The sequence below is a fragment of the Cyprinus carpio genome, chromosome A25 (assembly GCF_018340385.1).
Source record: "Cyprinus carpio isolate SPL01 chromosome A25, ASM1834038v1, whole genome shotgun sequence".
Lineage (NCBI taxonomy): Eukaryota > Metazoa > Chordata > Actinopteri > Cypriniformes > Cyprinidae > Cyprinus > Cyprinus carpio.
The window spans coordinates 236,491-253,127 of NC_056596.1; the positions used below are offsets into that span (position 1 = coordinate 236,491).

The following is a 16,637-nucleotide window of genomic DNA, read 5'->3' on the forward strand; positions in this document are numbered from 1 at the left end:
TAAGTTAAGCCAGTCCTTAATTTATTTAAAATTTTATTTAATTAAAAACAAAATATTTAAAGATTTTTTTATTGTACCTTTTTATTTCTAATAAAATTATTTCCAATCACTTTAATTAAGTCAAGCAAAACCTGTATTTATTTATTTTAAATAAATAAAAACTATACATTTTTATTTTTGTCACTTCATTTCTTTGCATTTTTCACATTTTTATTTCTCAGCATTATATATTTATTTACTTATTTATTTATTTATTTTTGGGAGTTCTTGCTTTTTTAAATAAAAGCGGATCAACATGCCTGAAGCACTTGAGCTCTGATGCAAAATCAGCCATTATTTGCATAGAAACTGTTTTGCTATTTGTTCAGCATGAAATCAGATTCATTTGAATAAGCGTTCAAAGGTCTAAAAGCAAAGGTCTATTGTATTACATGACTTTGTTCATGAAGCCAAATGTTGCCACATGTCCTGGGTTATTGCCCTCATAAATAAACCAGTAAACGTTGGCCTGAAATAACCAAACCGAGATGTACAGATTAAACTCTTCTGATGCAGCTGAATTGTTCTCCTGACTGCAGAATGCATCACCTGCAGCTCAGACCTCAGACGCAGTCAGACATGCCTGAAACCTCACCCTGCACACTCTGCCTCAGCCAATCAGCTTTGTTTTCTTTTGTTTGCTTCTGTTTGGATCCTACATGGTGTAATTTAGCCACTGATTGGGGAAGTTTGAGTCAAACAGACTCCAGACTGAGCCGTTTGTCTTTGTTTGATCTGGAGAGCTCTGGGAATCTGGACAGTCCTGTGTTGCGGTGAGCGTTCGGGCAGCGGATTTCAGACTCAAACAGTAACTGTGTGCATGTGTGTTGCTCTACGATTTGCATCTCAGATGAAATTTGGCCTCAGATGTACCCTGGAATCAGGTATCATGGGAAACAAACTGCCCCCTAGTGGTGGAAATGCATGTGTAGGTCACAATCATTCAGCTCAGCAGTGCCAGAGCATCATGGGTCTTAATCATAGACTGTATAAAAGGTCTTAATATATCATAAACTAATTCATATCATCCAAATGTTTGAATCAACAATATTTAAATCAGAATTTGTTTCTTTGATTCTCTGAATGTTTTTAATTTAGACATTTTGAAAAGTTTTTGTTTTTATATGTGTGCAAAATAATGATCCCATAATGTATAGAAAGTATATTATTAAAATTCTACTAGATTTCCTATCTAACCTGTACTGTGTGATTAACAGTACTGAAAAAATTATGTAACAAAGATTTCAAACAAAAGGACTGAATAATTATTTAAATGCTAGCATTTCCCTGGTCCTTAGACATGTTATGATTTTATTTTTCTCTTTGACATCAAACAAAGATTTGTTTAAGATGTTTCATTCAGGTATTTGCAGCCCCTCTGGTTTTTGCCGCAACTATTTCAAGTTCACCATAGAAACCTGCACAGAAACATTCCCTACACTCAACAAATTAAAAACAGCAGGAACCACAAAGGACAAAGAAAGACGTGGTGTGTGTGTGTGTGAAAGAGAGAGAGAAAGCGTTTGAAGTGACCACAGAGAAACGCAGATAACAGAATGGTATATTACCAGTGTTTGATCATAGGTCAGACAGCTGCGTTCTCCAGCGAGAGTGCCCTTATGTGTGAGTCTGAAAGTGATACACAAACACATCCCTCATTTCAAACGATGACACAAGAGATTAATCTGCATCAGACACAGAAAACAGAAACAGCTGCCAGAAGAGAACACAGAAATAAACCTACAAACAATAGAAAGACAGACAGACAGACAGACAGACAGACAGATTAATCTGCATCAGACACAGGAAAGAGAGACAGATAGATAGATAGATAGATAGATAGATAGATAGATAGATAGATAGATAGATAGATAGATAGATAATCATACCATAGATGGGGTTGCATTGAGGGATACAGTAACCACTATATTATGATTTAGTTGTATACTGCACATTTTGTCACATTTAGTAGGCCTAGATAAATTTGTTAGATAAATTTAATTCCAAATAATCTGCACAATTTACGCAATATTTAAATTGTATACTCAAGATACAGTAGACAGTATGATGGTGTGCTGGTCCAAATGCAGCCTCGTTAATTTAAAGAGGTGTTGCTGCCATCTAGTGTTGTATTTGGGTGTTGTGTTTTGCACTAATTTTCACTGGTTCACTGTTAGCCAATCACGCAGAGGTCGCTAATGAGCTGCTGTTGATTAATGAGAACACTCGATGAGTGTGAGTCATATCTGCAGAGAGGAAACGAATGCGTGGCTTCAGTTCAGGATAAAGTTCCTGCATTAAATATTGTAGGGAAATTATACACTCCTCTCACCCAACCCCTTGGTAACATCGGTTTTATGACAGTTTAAGGTAGTGTGATTTCATTTAAAGCACTTAAGAGCACAGTAAAAAAAAAAAAAAAACTTTGTGTGTGTGTGTGTGTGTTTCAGATCGTAGATTGCTCAACAAACATCAAGATGTACAAACCAACAAGGTTCAAAACAAAGAAATCTGGAGCCACATCATCACTGCTCTACAAGCCCAAGTGAAGGTAGAGCAACATCTGAAATCTCATGATAACTGCTTTCTGGGCTCTGACGCAGTGGATGTTATTCAGGATTATCTGACCCAGAATAAAGTTCTCGGGATGCCCAGGCCTCCAGGGCCATGCTGTCACAGCTGTGCCAGGTGCTGCTGGACCGTACGGTGTTTGAGGCGGTGGGAGCCAAAGTTTTGGGGAACACCAGTAAAACAGGAGGCTTCCAGGACAACAGCAGCAGTAGCCTTTACAGATTCCTGAAAGATTCCTGAAGGATCCCGGGATGTGTTGGAAATGGCGCTCTTCCCACCAAGTGAAGAGAGTCTGATGAACATCACACCATGCAGGTGTTTCAGATCACTGTAGATGTGTTTTGACGTACTGTAGCACTGAATGTTTTTCTTTTTCATACATTTAAATTGTAATATTTTATCTTTTTAGGCAGGGCATCCTGTTATTCTCTCATAGTACACCTGTGAAACCAGACCACGTGTTGGATCTTCTCATGGAGAAGCTGGACTTGACCAGACTTGTCGGTTCTTCTCCCACTGATTGTCTTCCTCCAGCTGGTAAGAGCTTTGTTCAGATTCTGCTTATGTTTGAGGTACAAAGGCCTGTTTGTAATATACTGTAATCTACCAACTATTTTTCATGTTGCATGTTTAATTCAGTGAACGGTGTTGAGCTAACAAAAAACAAGTTAAATTTGTTATTAAAAAAATAAATATTTAAATCCTATTTTGTTTCAAATAATTAAAGTTTGTCTGCCTCCAAAAAAAAGAATTAATTTTAATCTATATCATAATTATCTTGCGTAACATATATATTATGTATATATATAATTTTTAACTAAGGTGGCAACATTATTTTTTTACTAAATTTAGTTAAAAGGCTAATGTGCCTCAACATTTTAAAAAAATGTATAGTTTTAATCTCATAATTATCTTTAACTCTGAAGTAGCAGCATACATTAGCATGCATATTGCATTATTTATTTTTTTGATCCAGTTTTCAGTTTATATGCCTCAAAGTTTAAAAATTAAAACTGTTATTTTGACTAACTCTTTAATTCTGTGGCAGCAACATAGTAAGCACATTTAAATGTTTAAAACAAATTTAGCTAATCAAATTTTGTTTCAAATATTTCAAGGTTTGTCTGCTTTTATATAATTTTGTCTTTTTATTTCTTAATTTATCTAAATTATTTTAAACTCTGAGGTGGAAATATAAATTATTGCAGTTATACAAAGTATACATACTGTGTTGTGGGAATATAGTAGATAGAAATAGAATCTCTACATCGGCACTTGTTTAGGTCCACAAGTAGCAAAGAGGCATGCAGAAATGATCATTTTTGTCAAGATTTTGAACTCTGATTAAATAACGAGTCAGTAAAAATTTATATTTTGGAAAGTGCAATGAATACAGAAAGTACTGTGCACAGTATTCATACTGGAAATATAGTGGACAACTGAGAAAAGGCTAGGTGGAACTTTAATAATAGTGATATGAACCCTCCTTCAGTGGTCAGAGAAGTGTGACACGAGCAGACTGTAAGATTGTTTCTCCCCCGTCTCGTGACAGTAATAATGCCCTGACCTGCTCTACACCAGCAACTACCTCAACCGAGAGGTTCTCAAAGCCTTCAAAGAATCGCAGTGAGACATCTCCACATTTAAACTCAAGAAATCAAACAATGAGGCTCAGATAGACCTAACTAGTTTTCCTCCACCCAGAGCTGATGTTTGGCTGATCGACCTGCTGGATTTCCTTCTGGATCAGCATGTGGTGGAGGTGAGCAGAGAACTACCCACGTTCTCCTGTGAGGAAGAGGGTGGCCGGGGGATGGATGAATGTAAACTGCTGTTTCATGTACTGGACAAACACTCTGTGACCGCATGATACATCTACACTGAGATCATGGAACTCCTGAGTGAGTAATGCTCCTCAAATGATTCATTCTTTCCAAAAAAACATCTTTCTTGGTGGCATTTTTTTTCTGTGTTTACCTGTATATCTAGTGCATAGGAAGCTTGAACGGGTGTTGGAAGTCCTGCAGCTGTCTTACTAGACTTTTCTTTCTTTATTAAAGTTTTATAGAAGCCCATATATTATTTGTGATGCATTTGTTTTGTACTGAGGTACTTATATTTATGTAGTAATTTTTTTTTATATATTTTACATTTTCTCTGAAAGACATTACAAACATCACCTTTGTGCTTTCGTCGCGTCCTGTGCCTTTAATTCTGATGCGTCTCCAGCAGCTGCTGTGGCTCCGTCCATACTGTACGCGTTTCAAACTCTGATTGGCTGTTCACTCCTAGACAGACAAAAGCTCGTCCAATCAGCGTCCGATGAGTCGGGAGACGTCCATTAGAGCGGAGTGCGCTTCCAGCGCCTGTTCTCAGATCAGTTGGTCGTGCGCACAGCGTCGTATGTTCCTACAGCGATTAGATTTATTCAACTGTTCCTGGATCAGCTGTAGGGCTCAAACCTCGCCTCGCTGTTGAGACTGATTTCCGGGCGCAGCTCAAATCTCCTCCCCGGATGCCCCAGAAACCCTAAAACACAGTCATCGCCACACACTCAGTTTTTTCGGGTTGTTCATGGTGCGGATCTGTGAGAGGAGGATGAAGTTTTTGGTGGCAGTCACATTGATCGTTGGCTCGGTGATTTTCCTGCTTTTCCCGAGCGGATCGCAGGCGGATGAGAAGAAAAAGGGACCCAAAGTCACGGCCAAGGTACAGAAACCCTGCGCTGCGCTGCAAAGCCGTATCTGGCCTATTACACACAGAAGAGATCAGTTCAGTCTAATGTTACGTTTATACTTAAATTCAGCATGCCATAATCTTATTACTTGAAAACCATCTGTGTTTTTTTTTTTGCGTTTTTTTTTCACCATTTGCATTTACCGATTTTCATTGGTTTTGTGCAAAAGAGACGATTATTACAAGGCCTGTAACCAGGGCTCGAATTGAGGGGGATACTGGGGGGATGGCATTTTTTTTGGTGAAAAAAAAAAAAAAAAAAAAAAAAGACAAAACGCATCCCCCCAACCTTCCCCTTTAGATTAAAGATGTTGTGTATTATGTCAAATTTATCGTGCAAATTAAATGTTAAAATTCTCTAACGTTACTTACGAACTAAATAACGACGGCTGGCCAATCAGAGCTCTGAACTGTAATAAGCTGAAGCAAGTTTTTTTCATTTTTCGTGCAACTTTTTAAGTTATTTAAAAAGAAGACAACAGAAGGTTTGATTTTTTTTTTCCTTCATTAGAATTTAAAGACATTCCCTGACATAATATCATTGTGCTGTATGTGTGACATCTTGAGTCCAAAAGCATTCACTGCCCATCGAAGCCTGTTAAAACAGTTTAATTTTAGCAATGAAAGAAAAATACCCATGTATGATATTTTGTTTTTATATTCATTGCACAAGCAATGTACTTTTCTGAATATCAGCACATAAATATGCTAATAATTTTATATAACCGTGTAGAGGAACGCGGTGTTTCATTCATTGAATGAATTTGGTTTTGAATGAATCATGTGAGCCGGTGATTCAACGGTCCATTCACTTGTTTCGTTTCTAATTGAATCAACCATTTTGAGTGAATCGTTTGATTTGAATGATTCAATGAATCGTTTATTAAAACAGTGATTTGCTGCCACCTACTGGCTGTTTTATTATCATCTTTATTTATCCATGACAGTCCTAAACAAGCGGAGGTGCCAGCACAAAAACACATTAAGCAAAATATTGTTTAATTAGCAGTATTGACCCAAATTCTTCCATATAAGAAAAATACCTTAATAATAATTTTTCATTAAATAAAAACCTTTTTAGACAAAATTTGCCCCCCACTAAAGGAATTGACCACACCATCCCCCCTGAATTTTTTTTTTTTTTTTTTTTTTTTTTTTTTTAATTTGTCCACTGCCTGTAACACTACACAAGTGTTTCATAATTTAATCAAAACTTTGGCTTTCGCAGGTGTACTTTGACATCAGGATCGGAGATGAGGATGTAGGACGGATTGTCATTGGACTCTTTGGAAAAACTGTCCCTAAAACGACAGAGAATTTCCTCCAGCTGGCCACTGGCGAGGTGAGTTCGTTTTTTTTTTTTTTTTTTTTTTTTTTCCTTCCTTTTCTTTAATCCACTGCTGGTCAGGATTCATGATTCATAGTGAAGTGAGTCTAAATGAATGCAATTCTGATTTCCAGAAAGGATTTGGTTACAAGAGCAGCAAGTTCCACCGTGTGATCAAAGACTTCATGATCCAGGGAGGAGATTTCACTAGAGGAGATGGAACCGGAGGTATCATGTTTTATTGTTATTTTAATGTTCTCGTAAAATCAGAACTCATTCAGTTTATCAACCTGGTACTTTAGTAATTTTTTGAGGTCTCTCAGATGCCAAACAAAAGCAAAAAACCTCAGTTTATCAGCTCAAGGATTATTAAAAGATTTCTTTCTGTAGGTAAAAGCATCTATGGAGACCGTTTTCCTGACGAGAACTTCAAGCTGAAGCATTATGGTCCTGGTTGGCTCAGCATGGCCAATGCCGGCAAAGACACCAACGGCTCCCAGTTCTTCATCACCACTGTCCAAACGCCATGGCTGGATGGCAAACACGTTGTGTTTGGCAAAATCTTGGAAGGCATGGTGAGTATCTCCACTTCATCTGACTGTGAAGTGCATTTACTCCAGTGATTGTGCTAATTTTGTGGCTTTCCCTGCTCTCTTGAAGATGTGGTGAGAAAGATTGAGAGCACAAAGACAGACGGGCGAGATAAACCTCTCAAGGACGTCATTATCCATGACTCTGGCAAGATCGAGGTGGAAAAGCCTTTTGCAATAGCTAAAGAGTAATGTAAGTGTGGGGGAACAACAGGACTCTGGGTTTAAGGGGAGTGAATTTGGTGCCTCTAGAGTTCTAGTGGGAAGAGAGTGTGTGTGTATGTGCTCAGTGGAGCTCCGCCCCCTCGCGGGACCGTCACACACCAGTCCTGATCCGCTGAGTGGCACTTCCTGGGTCCAGTTCAAACCGGCATTCCACACGGTCAGATTCCTGACGCTCTTCAACCTGCTTTTGTAAACTAATCTTTAATAAAGGATCCAGGTTTTCTTAATGCTGTCGTCTTGTTTAAATGAATGCCTTTTTTTCTGTTTTTTGTTTTTTTTGACCATGAACAAATCAGACACTCTTTTTATTTCACAGAAATAATCTTAATAAAAGTGTTCAAGTTTTTGATAATACAGACAAATGTCTTGGCACAGTAAAGCAAAACCAGTGACAACCTGGGTTTGGAATGTGATTTTCATGAAGAAATGTCCAGTTTATATTTTACACTGAAATTTTAAAGACTAAATATATGCATAACGAATTATGAAAATTAAAATTGAGCACAAAACTACATTTTAATATGGTGGGGGGTGGAGTACAGCATACTGCAATGACAACATGCATATGCACTTAAGATATTTACATTTAAATCTGTTTGTTTGTGTGTTGGCAGGGTTATTAAAAAATAGTTTTTTTCAGAACTGTTTATTTTTTTTTTTTTTTCAGAAATATAAAATGTTTTTATTTATTATTTATATGTTTATTAATTTTGATGTAATTATGCACAAAAAGAACTTTATAAAATTTTTCTACATTTAATTTAGTACAACGTATTGAAATGCTGTATACTTGCAAATGTACTTTAAATTGAACTCTATGTTGTGCATAATAATACAGTTGGCAGGCTCCTAAAAATAATCTTTATTTATTAAACTACTTTCTGATTTTGACATGAAAATGACCGAGACAGATAATAAAATATGACAAACCTAAAGATGAAAGATTCAGTCTAAACATGTAAAGGCACATTTAAAGCAGATGGGGTTGCTAGGCAACACTCATACTCTCTGTGACTCTGGCAGTGAGCTGATATTGCTTCTGTTTATGGTAATAGTGGGGAGTTTGGGATGCACGGGCAGCTCTGGTGCACAGGTGAGGCCTCTGGGTTCAGCGCAGCTCTTTTTGAAACTCACTTTGACGTCTCTGGGGTAGAAACCCTGCAGGACGCCAGCCGCCACGATATCAGGGAGACCTGGGGGGAAATGACCACAACAGAGTGTTTCTCTGGGATGTAAACATCACGATTCTGTAATGATACGATCTCAGTAATCTGATCAGGTTTACCTGATCTGGATTCAAGCTGGTAAGGGTCAGCCGAGAAACCAACAACTCTCTGATGGAATAACTGGAATCTATAGGAAGACAATGTTCAGTGTCTATTTAGAATCAACTGATCTTAATCTGAGTCCAAACGAGGGCTGGATTTATGGATATGAATTTATTAAAGAAATGAGGCTGAACACACCTGTATCCCTGCTCTTGACAGTCATCTGACTGGTTTTCACTGAAATATGACAATTAGGAATAACAAGCCAGAAAGCAGTGTTAATAGAATTATTAGCTTACTTCTTGTTATTAATTGAACCCCTTAGCATTCCTGTAAAAGTTGCCTAAATATGCAGTGTTCTGCCGAGCGAAGTGATCTGGTGTAAATACATACTCTGAGCTGCAGTTCTTGCTCGCCGAATGAAAATGTTTGACCTGCAGGAAGTCCAGGAGCTCTTGAGGAACAATGTCATTTTGATACAGAATCACCTGTAATCGGCAGCCAGTGAACAAAACTGTTACATTACAGTATTGATACATTCCGATCTTTTTTATATATTATGATGCTTTATATACACTACAGTTTAAAATTAATATGTAATTTATTCCTGTACTGAGTCTTCAGTGTCACATGATCCTTCAGAAATCATTCTAATAAGCTGATTTGCTGTTCAAGAAACATTTCTTATTATTATCAATATTGAAAACAGTTGTGCTGCTTCATATTTCTGTGGAAACGGTAATACCTTTTTTCAGGACTCTTTGATGAATAGAAAGTTCAAAAGTGTTTATTTGAAATTAAAAAAATTATCAAAGTCTCTTTGACTAATTGAATGCATCCTTGCTGAATAAAAGTATTGATTTCTTATTAAAAATAAATAAATAAATAAATAAGTTATATTTCTCATCAAATATCCAAAAACAAGGTGATGAGGGGTGAGTAGACTATACTACTCATATTCTATTTTTGCGGTATGTTGTGCAGACTGTGCTTAGTATGTGATTTTTTTTCTATTATTGCAGTATGTTGTGCAGACTGTGCTTAGTATGTGATTTTTTTTTTATTTTATTTTTTTTGTATATTGAATATTTCGATTTCCAAACACATATATATCGTTGTGTACTGCATATGCTTAATAAACTATTATACCTGTGTTGTTACTGCTAACAAAAACTATTAAGAAATTATTTTGGTAATAGAAATAATAAACTTAAACTCAATCGAAAATGAGAAAAAAATTAAAATGTCTTCGAAAATGAGAAATATTGCTCTGGCAATTAACTGAAGTTAGTACTTGAAGTTAAATTAAAGCTAAATAGAAATATTACAAAGATAATAATGCAAAATAATAATGCAAATTAAAAATATGAATAACATCATAAAATGAGCATAAGAAATAAAAAGCATAAAACAATAAAATATATAAATATTTAAATAATAAAACAGCAACATAATATAATAACATAAAATAAGTATATCTACTGTACCTGGATGTAGTCTTCCAGTTCCAGCCGTCTTTGCTCCAGTGGTTTGGTTCGCAGGTGCTGATTTCTCTTACTGGGGAAATCGGGAGCGTGCAGAATTTTCTTCAGCTTCCGGTGAAGTGTCTGAAATTCACTGTGTCTCCGCAAAACAAAGTGCTTCCTTCCATTGAAGAGAATCTCCAACCTGAAGAGCTGAAAAACAAGAGAGTCCATGTCATCAAACCTGCAAACGATCAGAACAGGCTTCAATAAAACTAAATTGTGTCTACTACCATGACACCATAACTAAACACTGATCTATCTATCTATCTATGTATATATAAATTATATATATATATATATATATATATATTCTCTCTATCCTGCAGGAGGCGCCAGTGCCCGTTTTAAATTCATTGCGCGCCCTCTAGAGCTCTAATGTTGTCATGGCAGGTTAAAACAGCAGTTATTAGTACTCAAACTCACATTTTGCTTTCCATAAAAAATAATTTAGAAAACCCAAAGACTATTCATAGTGAATGACCACATCAAACCCACACAGATATGACTGTAGTAAAGTTGAGTCTTAATATAGGTCGTGTGAGTTTACACAGGTTAAATAGGCACAGGTGTGGTGGTTTTTCAGGTTAGATCACACCCTGCAGCATTGAGTGGCTCTTTATAAAGACTCTACAACACAAAGAAATGTCAACATGATGTATCTAAACCCTCCATCACTGGAGATCCTGACAGAACAACAGTGTTTTACTTCACGTCAGTCACCGCAGAAGTGATAGGGAATGAAAAATCATAATGTTTATTTCGAACGGCATACTGATTCATTTGAAAAGAAATAGTATGTGTTATATAGTATAAACTGTGTATTATGTAGGTGAATACTGTCTCTTACAATGCCTTGCATTCATTTATTTACTTCTTGACTTTTAATTTGACCAGACTGCCGTGAGAGATGTTAAAAATGTGAAAACACCTATATTAAAATAACTACTTTTGACAAGACGTCACATGACAACAACTTTGAATACTATTTTTAAAACATAGTATGCAGAATTGAGTGTATACTACACAGTATGCAGTGAGTTAGTACTCTTTTACCGGTGTAACTTGGTGTGGGTGCGTGAGGGGGTTTAGGCCACGTCTGTGAGCATATCTGAGAATTAGCAGTTTCCCATTGTCCACCCATAACAAAAGAACACAGAACTTACAGTTCCACCTAACATTTCCCACTATGAGCTCGATCTTTCGCTTCTCAATACCTCAAACATTTTTCTCACTAAATCAGAGGCTGAGGGAGAGGGAGAAGGAAATAAAAATCATTGTGTCTCAAGCATGTTTTGACAAGTTGGTGCTCAAGCATGCTCAGCTGGTAATGGGAACTATCAATGCGGTGTTACATACAAAAAAAAGAAGAATTCAAAAGCTATTCAACAATTTAAAGGGACAGTTCACCCAAAAATGATTACCATAAATCATCTACTCACCCTCAAGTCCTTCCAAATCTGTATGATGTTCTTTCTTTCATTAAACACAAAAGATGATGTTACACAATGTTCACATTTTTCCATACAATGAAAGCGAACAGGCTGTCGAACACCATTCATGTGCATTTAAATAAATATACATTTACTCATAACTATAAATACATTCATTAAAATATGAATGTATAAATAAATTAAAATAAATATATTAAATACAGTATATTAAAATATGAATGCTCTTTTCCAAACAATAAAAGTGGATGGGTTGTCGATCACAAATATGTATATACATTCATAAATATATACAATTTAATTTATATAAAATTATTTATACTATAATATAAACATGTAAATAAGTATTTAAAAAATACATTTTAAATAAATTAAATCTATTATATACTAAATATATTAAATATAAAAGCTATTTTCCATACAATGAAATAGGCTCTAAATTTATAAATATATATACCATTTATTTTTTATATACATAAATACATTTTAGTAAATAAATACATTAAAATAATATATCTATATATATATATATACACACACACAAATACATTTGAGTAAATAAATTACATTAAAATTATATATGTGTATATATATATATATATATATATATATATATATATATATATATATATATATATATATATATATATATATATATATATATATATATATATAAATGATGATCTTTTTCTAGCTTATTGCAATCACACATAAACCATGATATATACTTTTAATTTATGAAAATTTATTTCTGTTTCTTTTACAAAGCTATTCGTATTACCTAAGACTTAAAGTCCATATAAACTACTTTTATCATAGTTTAAAAAAAAAATATTATAGGTGAAAGATTCACATAATGCAGGTTTTGCACAATATGAGGGTGAGTATTTTCATTTTTAGTTAAACTCTCCCTTTAAATCAGTGAATTCTACACAAGCTTTATGGGTAAAGTGAGCCTTCCTGGTTAACAATGAAGACACATGTCTCTTTTGGGCAGCAGATTGCATCGTGTTTATCAGGCTCACAAGGACTCAATTTAAACCCAGTTTCTCCCTCTCTGGATCTTATAGAGCTCTCATTGTTGCTGATGTTCAGGGCCGGATATTTCCGTTCTCTTTCTCCATTCATCTCCAGTACAGTATAATTCATCTCTCTCAACTGTGACCTCTGACCTCCATTCTTCTACAGCTCTCAGGGTTCAGAGATGTTTTCATGGCCTGCTCAGACTGACAGGTGTGAGTGTGCTTTGACTGACATCAGCATGTCGCCGTGTGGTTGTGATTCAGCTGTGATTTAGCTGTTCTACTTTCAGCATCACACACGACAACTGACCACAAAAACTCCTCATACAGCTCCACGTTATCCATTTCTGATAATAAACTGGTCAAATCATACAGAAACACGGGAACGATGTGAGAAAAATGCACACATTTTAGTTCGGTCAGTTGATTTGGCTCTATCTGATCTGATAAATCAACCAAAACGGCATTGTGTTATCAGACGACACACAAAACATCTTTTAAGTGTTCTGAAAGCACAGTGACTCTCTTTCCTTCACTCTTGGCTGGGTCGGTTTTGGTTGCAGCTGGACGGTCCTAGAGAACTGGCTCAGACTCCATGCAACACACTGGTTCTACTATTTATCTATGGAAGCTTATTCTCCACCACTTTTTATCTCACAATTCTATTTTTTCTCACAAGTGCGAGTTTATATCTCACGATTCAGACTTTTTTTCTCGGAATTCTAAAGTTTACATTTTATAATTCTCACTTTTTTCTCAGAATTCTGAGTTTTCATTTCCCAATTCTATATTTTTTCCCCCAAACTTTAAGACACCTTACCTGACTGCATGCACATGCAAAATTCTGAGAAAACAAGTCTTAATTGTGAGATGTTGACTTGCAATTGCAAGATATGAACTTGTAAATTTGAGAAAAAGTCAGAATTGTGAGATGCAAACTCACAGCTGCAAAATATAAATTTTCTCAATTCTGAGAAAAAAGTTAGAACTGCGAGATGTAAACTCAGAATTCTGTGGTGAAAAAAAAAAGATAGAATTGCAAGATGCAAACCCACAATTGTGAGAAAAATTTCAGAATGGAGAGATTTAAACCCGCAACTGCGAGATATAAAATTGCATTTATGAGAAAAGTCAGAACTGCAAGATGTTAACATGTAAATCTATGAAAAAAGTCAGAAATGCAAGACGCAAACTTTAGAATTCTGTGAAAAAAAAGAATTGTGAGATGTAAACTCAATTATGCATTTATGACAAAAGTCAGAATTGCAAGATGTAAACTAAGAATTCTGCAACAAAAAAGTGAGAACTGTGAGATGTACAATAAACCCGAGTTGTGAGTTTATAACTTGCAATTGTAAGATATAAACTTAGAATTTGGAGAAAAAAAGTATTTTGACGAAATGACCTTTTTAATATTTTTATTTCATGGTGAAATTATGCTTCCATAGTCATCAGACAGTGCTGTGAATGGTGTAAAATGCTCAAATCTTCCAGAATCAAGAGTAAAACCATTCAGATCTCTTGTTTACATGAGTCAAGATGTTTCCCACTGTCTAAATCGTGTTGCATCAAACATGTCCTGTCATATTCCTGCTCCACACATTCCAGTAAGTGAGGACAGTAGAGCTGCTGGGGAGCATCTCTCTTCTATAGAATTACATATTTCGTCATTTTTCCTTAGGTGTTAAAATCCGCTGGAGACGCAACCTTTAAGGGAAGCACTTAACTAGCTTGTTACCTTAGATTTTATTGCATTTAAATAGTCATTTGTCTATTGTTCTCTGAAATCACTTGTGCTTGTATTGTTCTCATTTGTTGCTTCCTAGTAAACAGAACTTTGACAAATGCAATCAAACCGTCTAAATAACGTTGTGACAACATGCTGAAAATATAAGTGCACAATAAATCAGCCATCCCTATTTGGAAGGTCATCTAAATGTAGCGCAACAAGGTTGCTACAGCTCTCTTGCATATAAACATTTCTGCATTGTTACAACCAACGTTGCAATAGTACAAAAAATGTACCAAAAAAAGGTTTGTGTTTTCTAACATTTTCTAACTTTTGTTACGCATTTATTTTAAAATAAAATATATATTATAAGGACAAATAAATTTAATTTAAGCAATAATTTTCTATTTTCGGGTTGCTAGGCAACATGACGTCACAGAACGTTGACCGTGGATCTTTTTAGAACTCATACATGAGTAGGGCCTATATAATCTAAAATACAAGGAACTTTTGCAATAATTTACCATGGTGGCCATATTTTCCTCCAATGTACAGTCACTATAATTAAAAAAATGAAACAATATTACAGAAATACACTGATATCTCATTAATTTACTATAGTTTTACAGCAATAACCGGATGGTTATTTTGGTTGCCCCTGTGGTTACAATGGTAAATTTATTTAAGTGAAGCCTCAAAGACCGACTTATACATTATTCTTAACTTTCAAAATAAATGACAACTACAAAAGCACGTGCAAAACGTCAAACGCACGTTCGCGCTCTATAATATATCACTCTTGGGGAACCTCAGATATAAATCACAGAATTTCCTTTATGACTTACTTTGCGCAACTTTCCCGTCTCGTTCACTTCCCTCATGAGAGACGGAATGAAGACCTCGATGACCGGAGACACACACTGATGATCCAACATCTCCAACACAACCGAACCGAGGACCAGCTTCTCGTGTTCTGATTCTCAATGATCAGATCACGCACTCACTGCGGGGGAACAATCCGGCGTGGATCTCTAGAGCTCCTCCTCCACACACACACACACACACACACACACACACACACACGCGCGCGCGCACACACACACACACACGCACACACACACAGAGCTAAGAGAAATAAAGCCATTCATACAGAACGACACGATTTTGAAGATTAAGATCTTACCGAACATTAACGAATAGCGTGTTAATTTATTAATGCATGAAATAGCATTGGGAAAAAAACCTTACAATAGGAAAAACATTGCTAAAACAGGTAAACCAACTGCCAGAGAAACAAAAAAAAAGTTATATAAACTGAGAGATTAAAAATGTCAATGACATAATCGTCTTCACTGGCATGTCCGATTATTTATTTATTTATTTATTTATTGTCCAATCAAATCCCAGATAGCACACGTATGTCTGCAAGACGTCTGTTAAAGATCGCTTCATCTGGAAAACATCTGCTGTGTGCAAACATCTGATAGACGTCTTTAAGATAATTCTAAATCATTAACATCTTAAAGACATCTTCTAAACGTCTATTTGACATCTGATAGGAAACGTCCTATAGATGTATTGCAGACGAGCAAACACTCAAAAAATACTTCTTGCAGATGTATATGCAGACGTCAAATAGACGTCTTTCCAATGAAAATGTTCTCATTCGGACTTGATTGGTCGAACAATTTATGGTCCTACGCCTTCCACAGACGAAATTAACACATAAATAAATTTATAAATAACCCATATAAAAATACATAGAAATAAATGTATAAATAAACCACTTAACTTTAATAAACTTTAATAAATTTTATTTATTTTTATTGAGAGAAAACTGCATGTTTCTCTGGAGATTGTACCATTCAAAGTTCTTCAGACCAGTGTTTTCTGAACATCTAGAGAATAAAAGGTTATTTTTTGAGAACCTTTTTTATTTGAGGGTTAAATATAAAGAGGCCAGTGTCTGTTTGTCATTTACTCATGAGTCTGTCATGAGATCTCTCGTTCATAAACACTTACCATTCTTAATAAACTATGTAATAGACTTATGAGAAGTTATGTAAAAGGATGCTTGTGTAACTTATTTATGCAGAGTACAAATTTACATTTATTTGTGCATTAAAATATTCTAGTTTCTACTAATGATATTGACT

At 35.4% G+C, this 16,637-nt stretch overlaps 2 protein-coding genes and 1 pseudogene across 2 annotated transcripts; 2 read left to right on the top strand and 1 right to left on the bottom strand.

Moving 5' to 3' along the window:
* Positions 1-1,595: 1,595 nt before the first annotated feature.
* LOC122135661 lies at positions 1,596-4,519 on the top strand (annotated as a pseudogene).
* A 570-nt stretch (positions 4,520-5,089) lies between these two features.
* On the top strand, positions 5,090-7,715 carry LOC122135517 (peptidyl-prolyl cis-trans isomerase B). The gene is made up of 5 exons (XM_042714955.1): positions 5,090-5,319; positions 6,575-6,688; positions 6,808-6,901; positions 7,064-7,248; positions 7,333-7,715. Exons 1-5 carry the CDS (start codon positions 5,185-5,187, stop codon positions 7,453-7,455), a joined length of 651 nt encoding a protein of 216 aa, XP_042570889.1. The 5' UTR covers positions 5,090-5,184; the 3' UTR covers positions 7,456-7,715.
* A 620-nt stretch (positions 7,716-8,335) lies between these two features.
* Positions 8,336-15,496, bottom strand: LOC109109985 (sorting nexin-24-like). Its single transcript, XM_042714954.1, has 6 exons — positions 15,327-15,496; positions 10,244-10,432; positions 9,150-9,244; positions 8,955-8,993; positions 8,774-8,841; positions 8,336-8,681 (listed from the first exon to the last, which is right to left on the bottom strand). The coding sequence occupies exons 1-6, from the start codon at positions 15,414-15,416 to the stop codon at positions 8,488-8,490; spliced, it is 675 nt and encodes a 224-aa protein (XP_042570888.1). The 5' UTR covers positions 15,417-15,496; the 3' UTR covers positions 8,336-8,487.
* Positions 15,497-16,637: the final 1,141 nt, after the last annotated feature.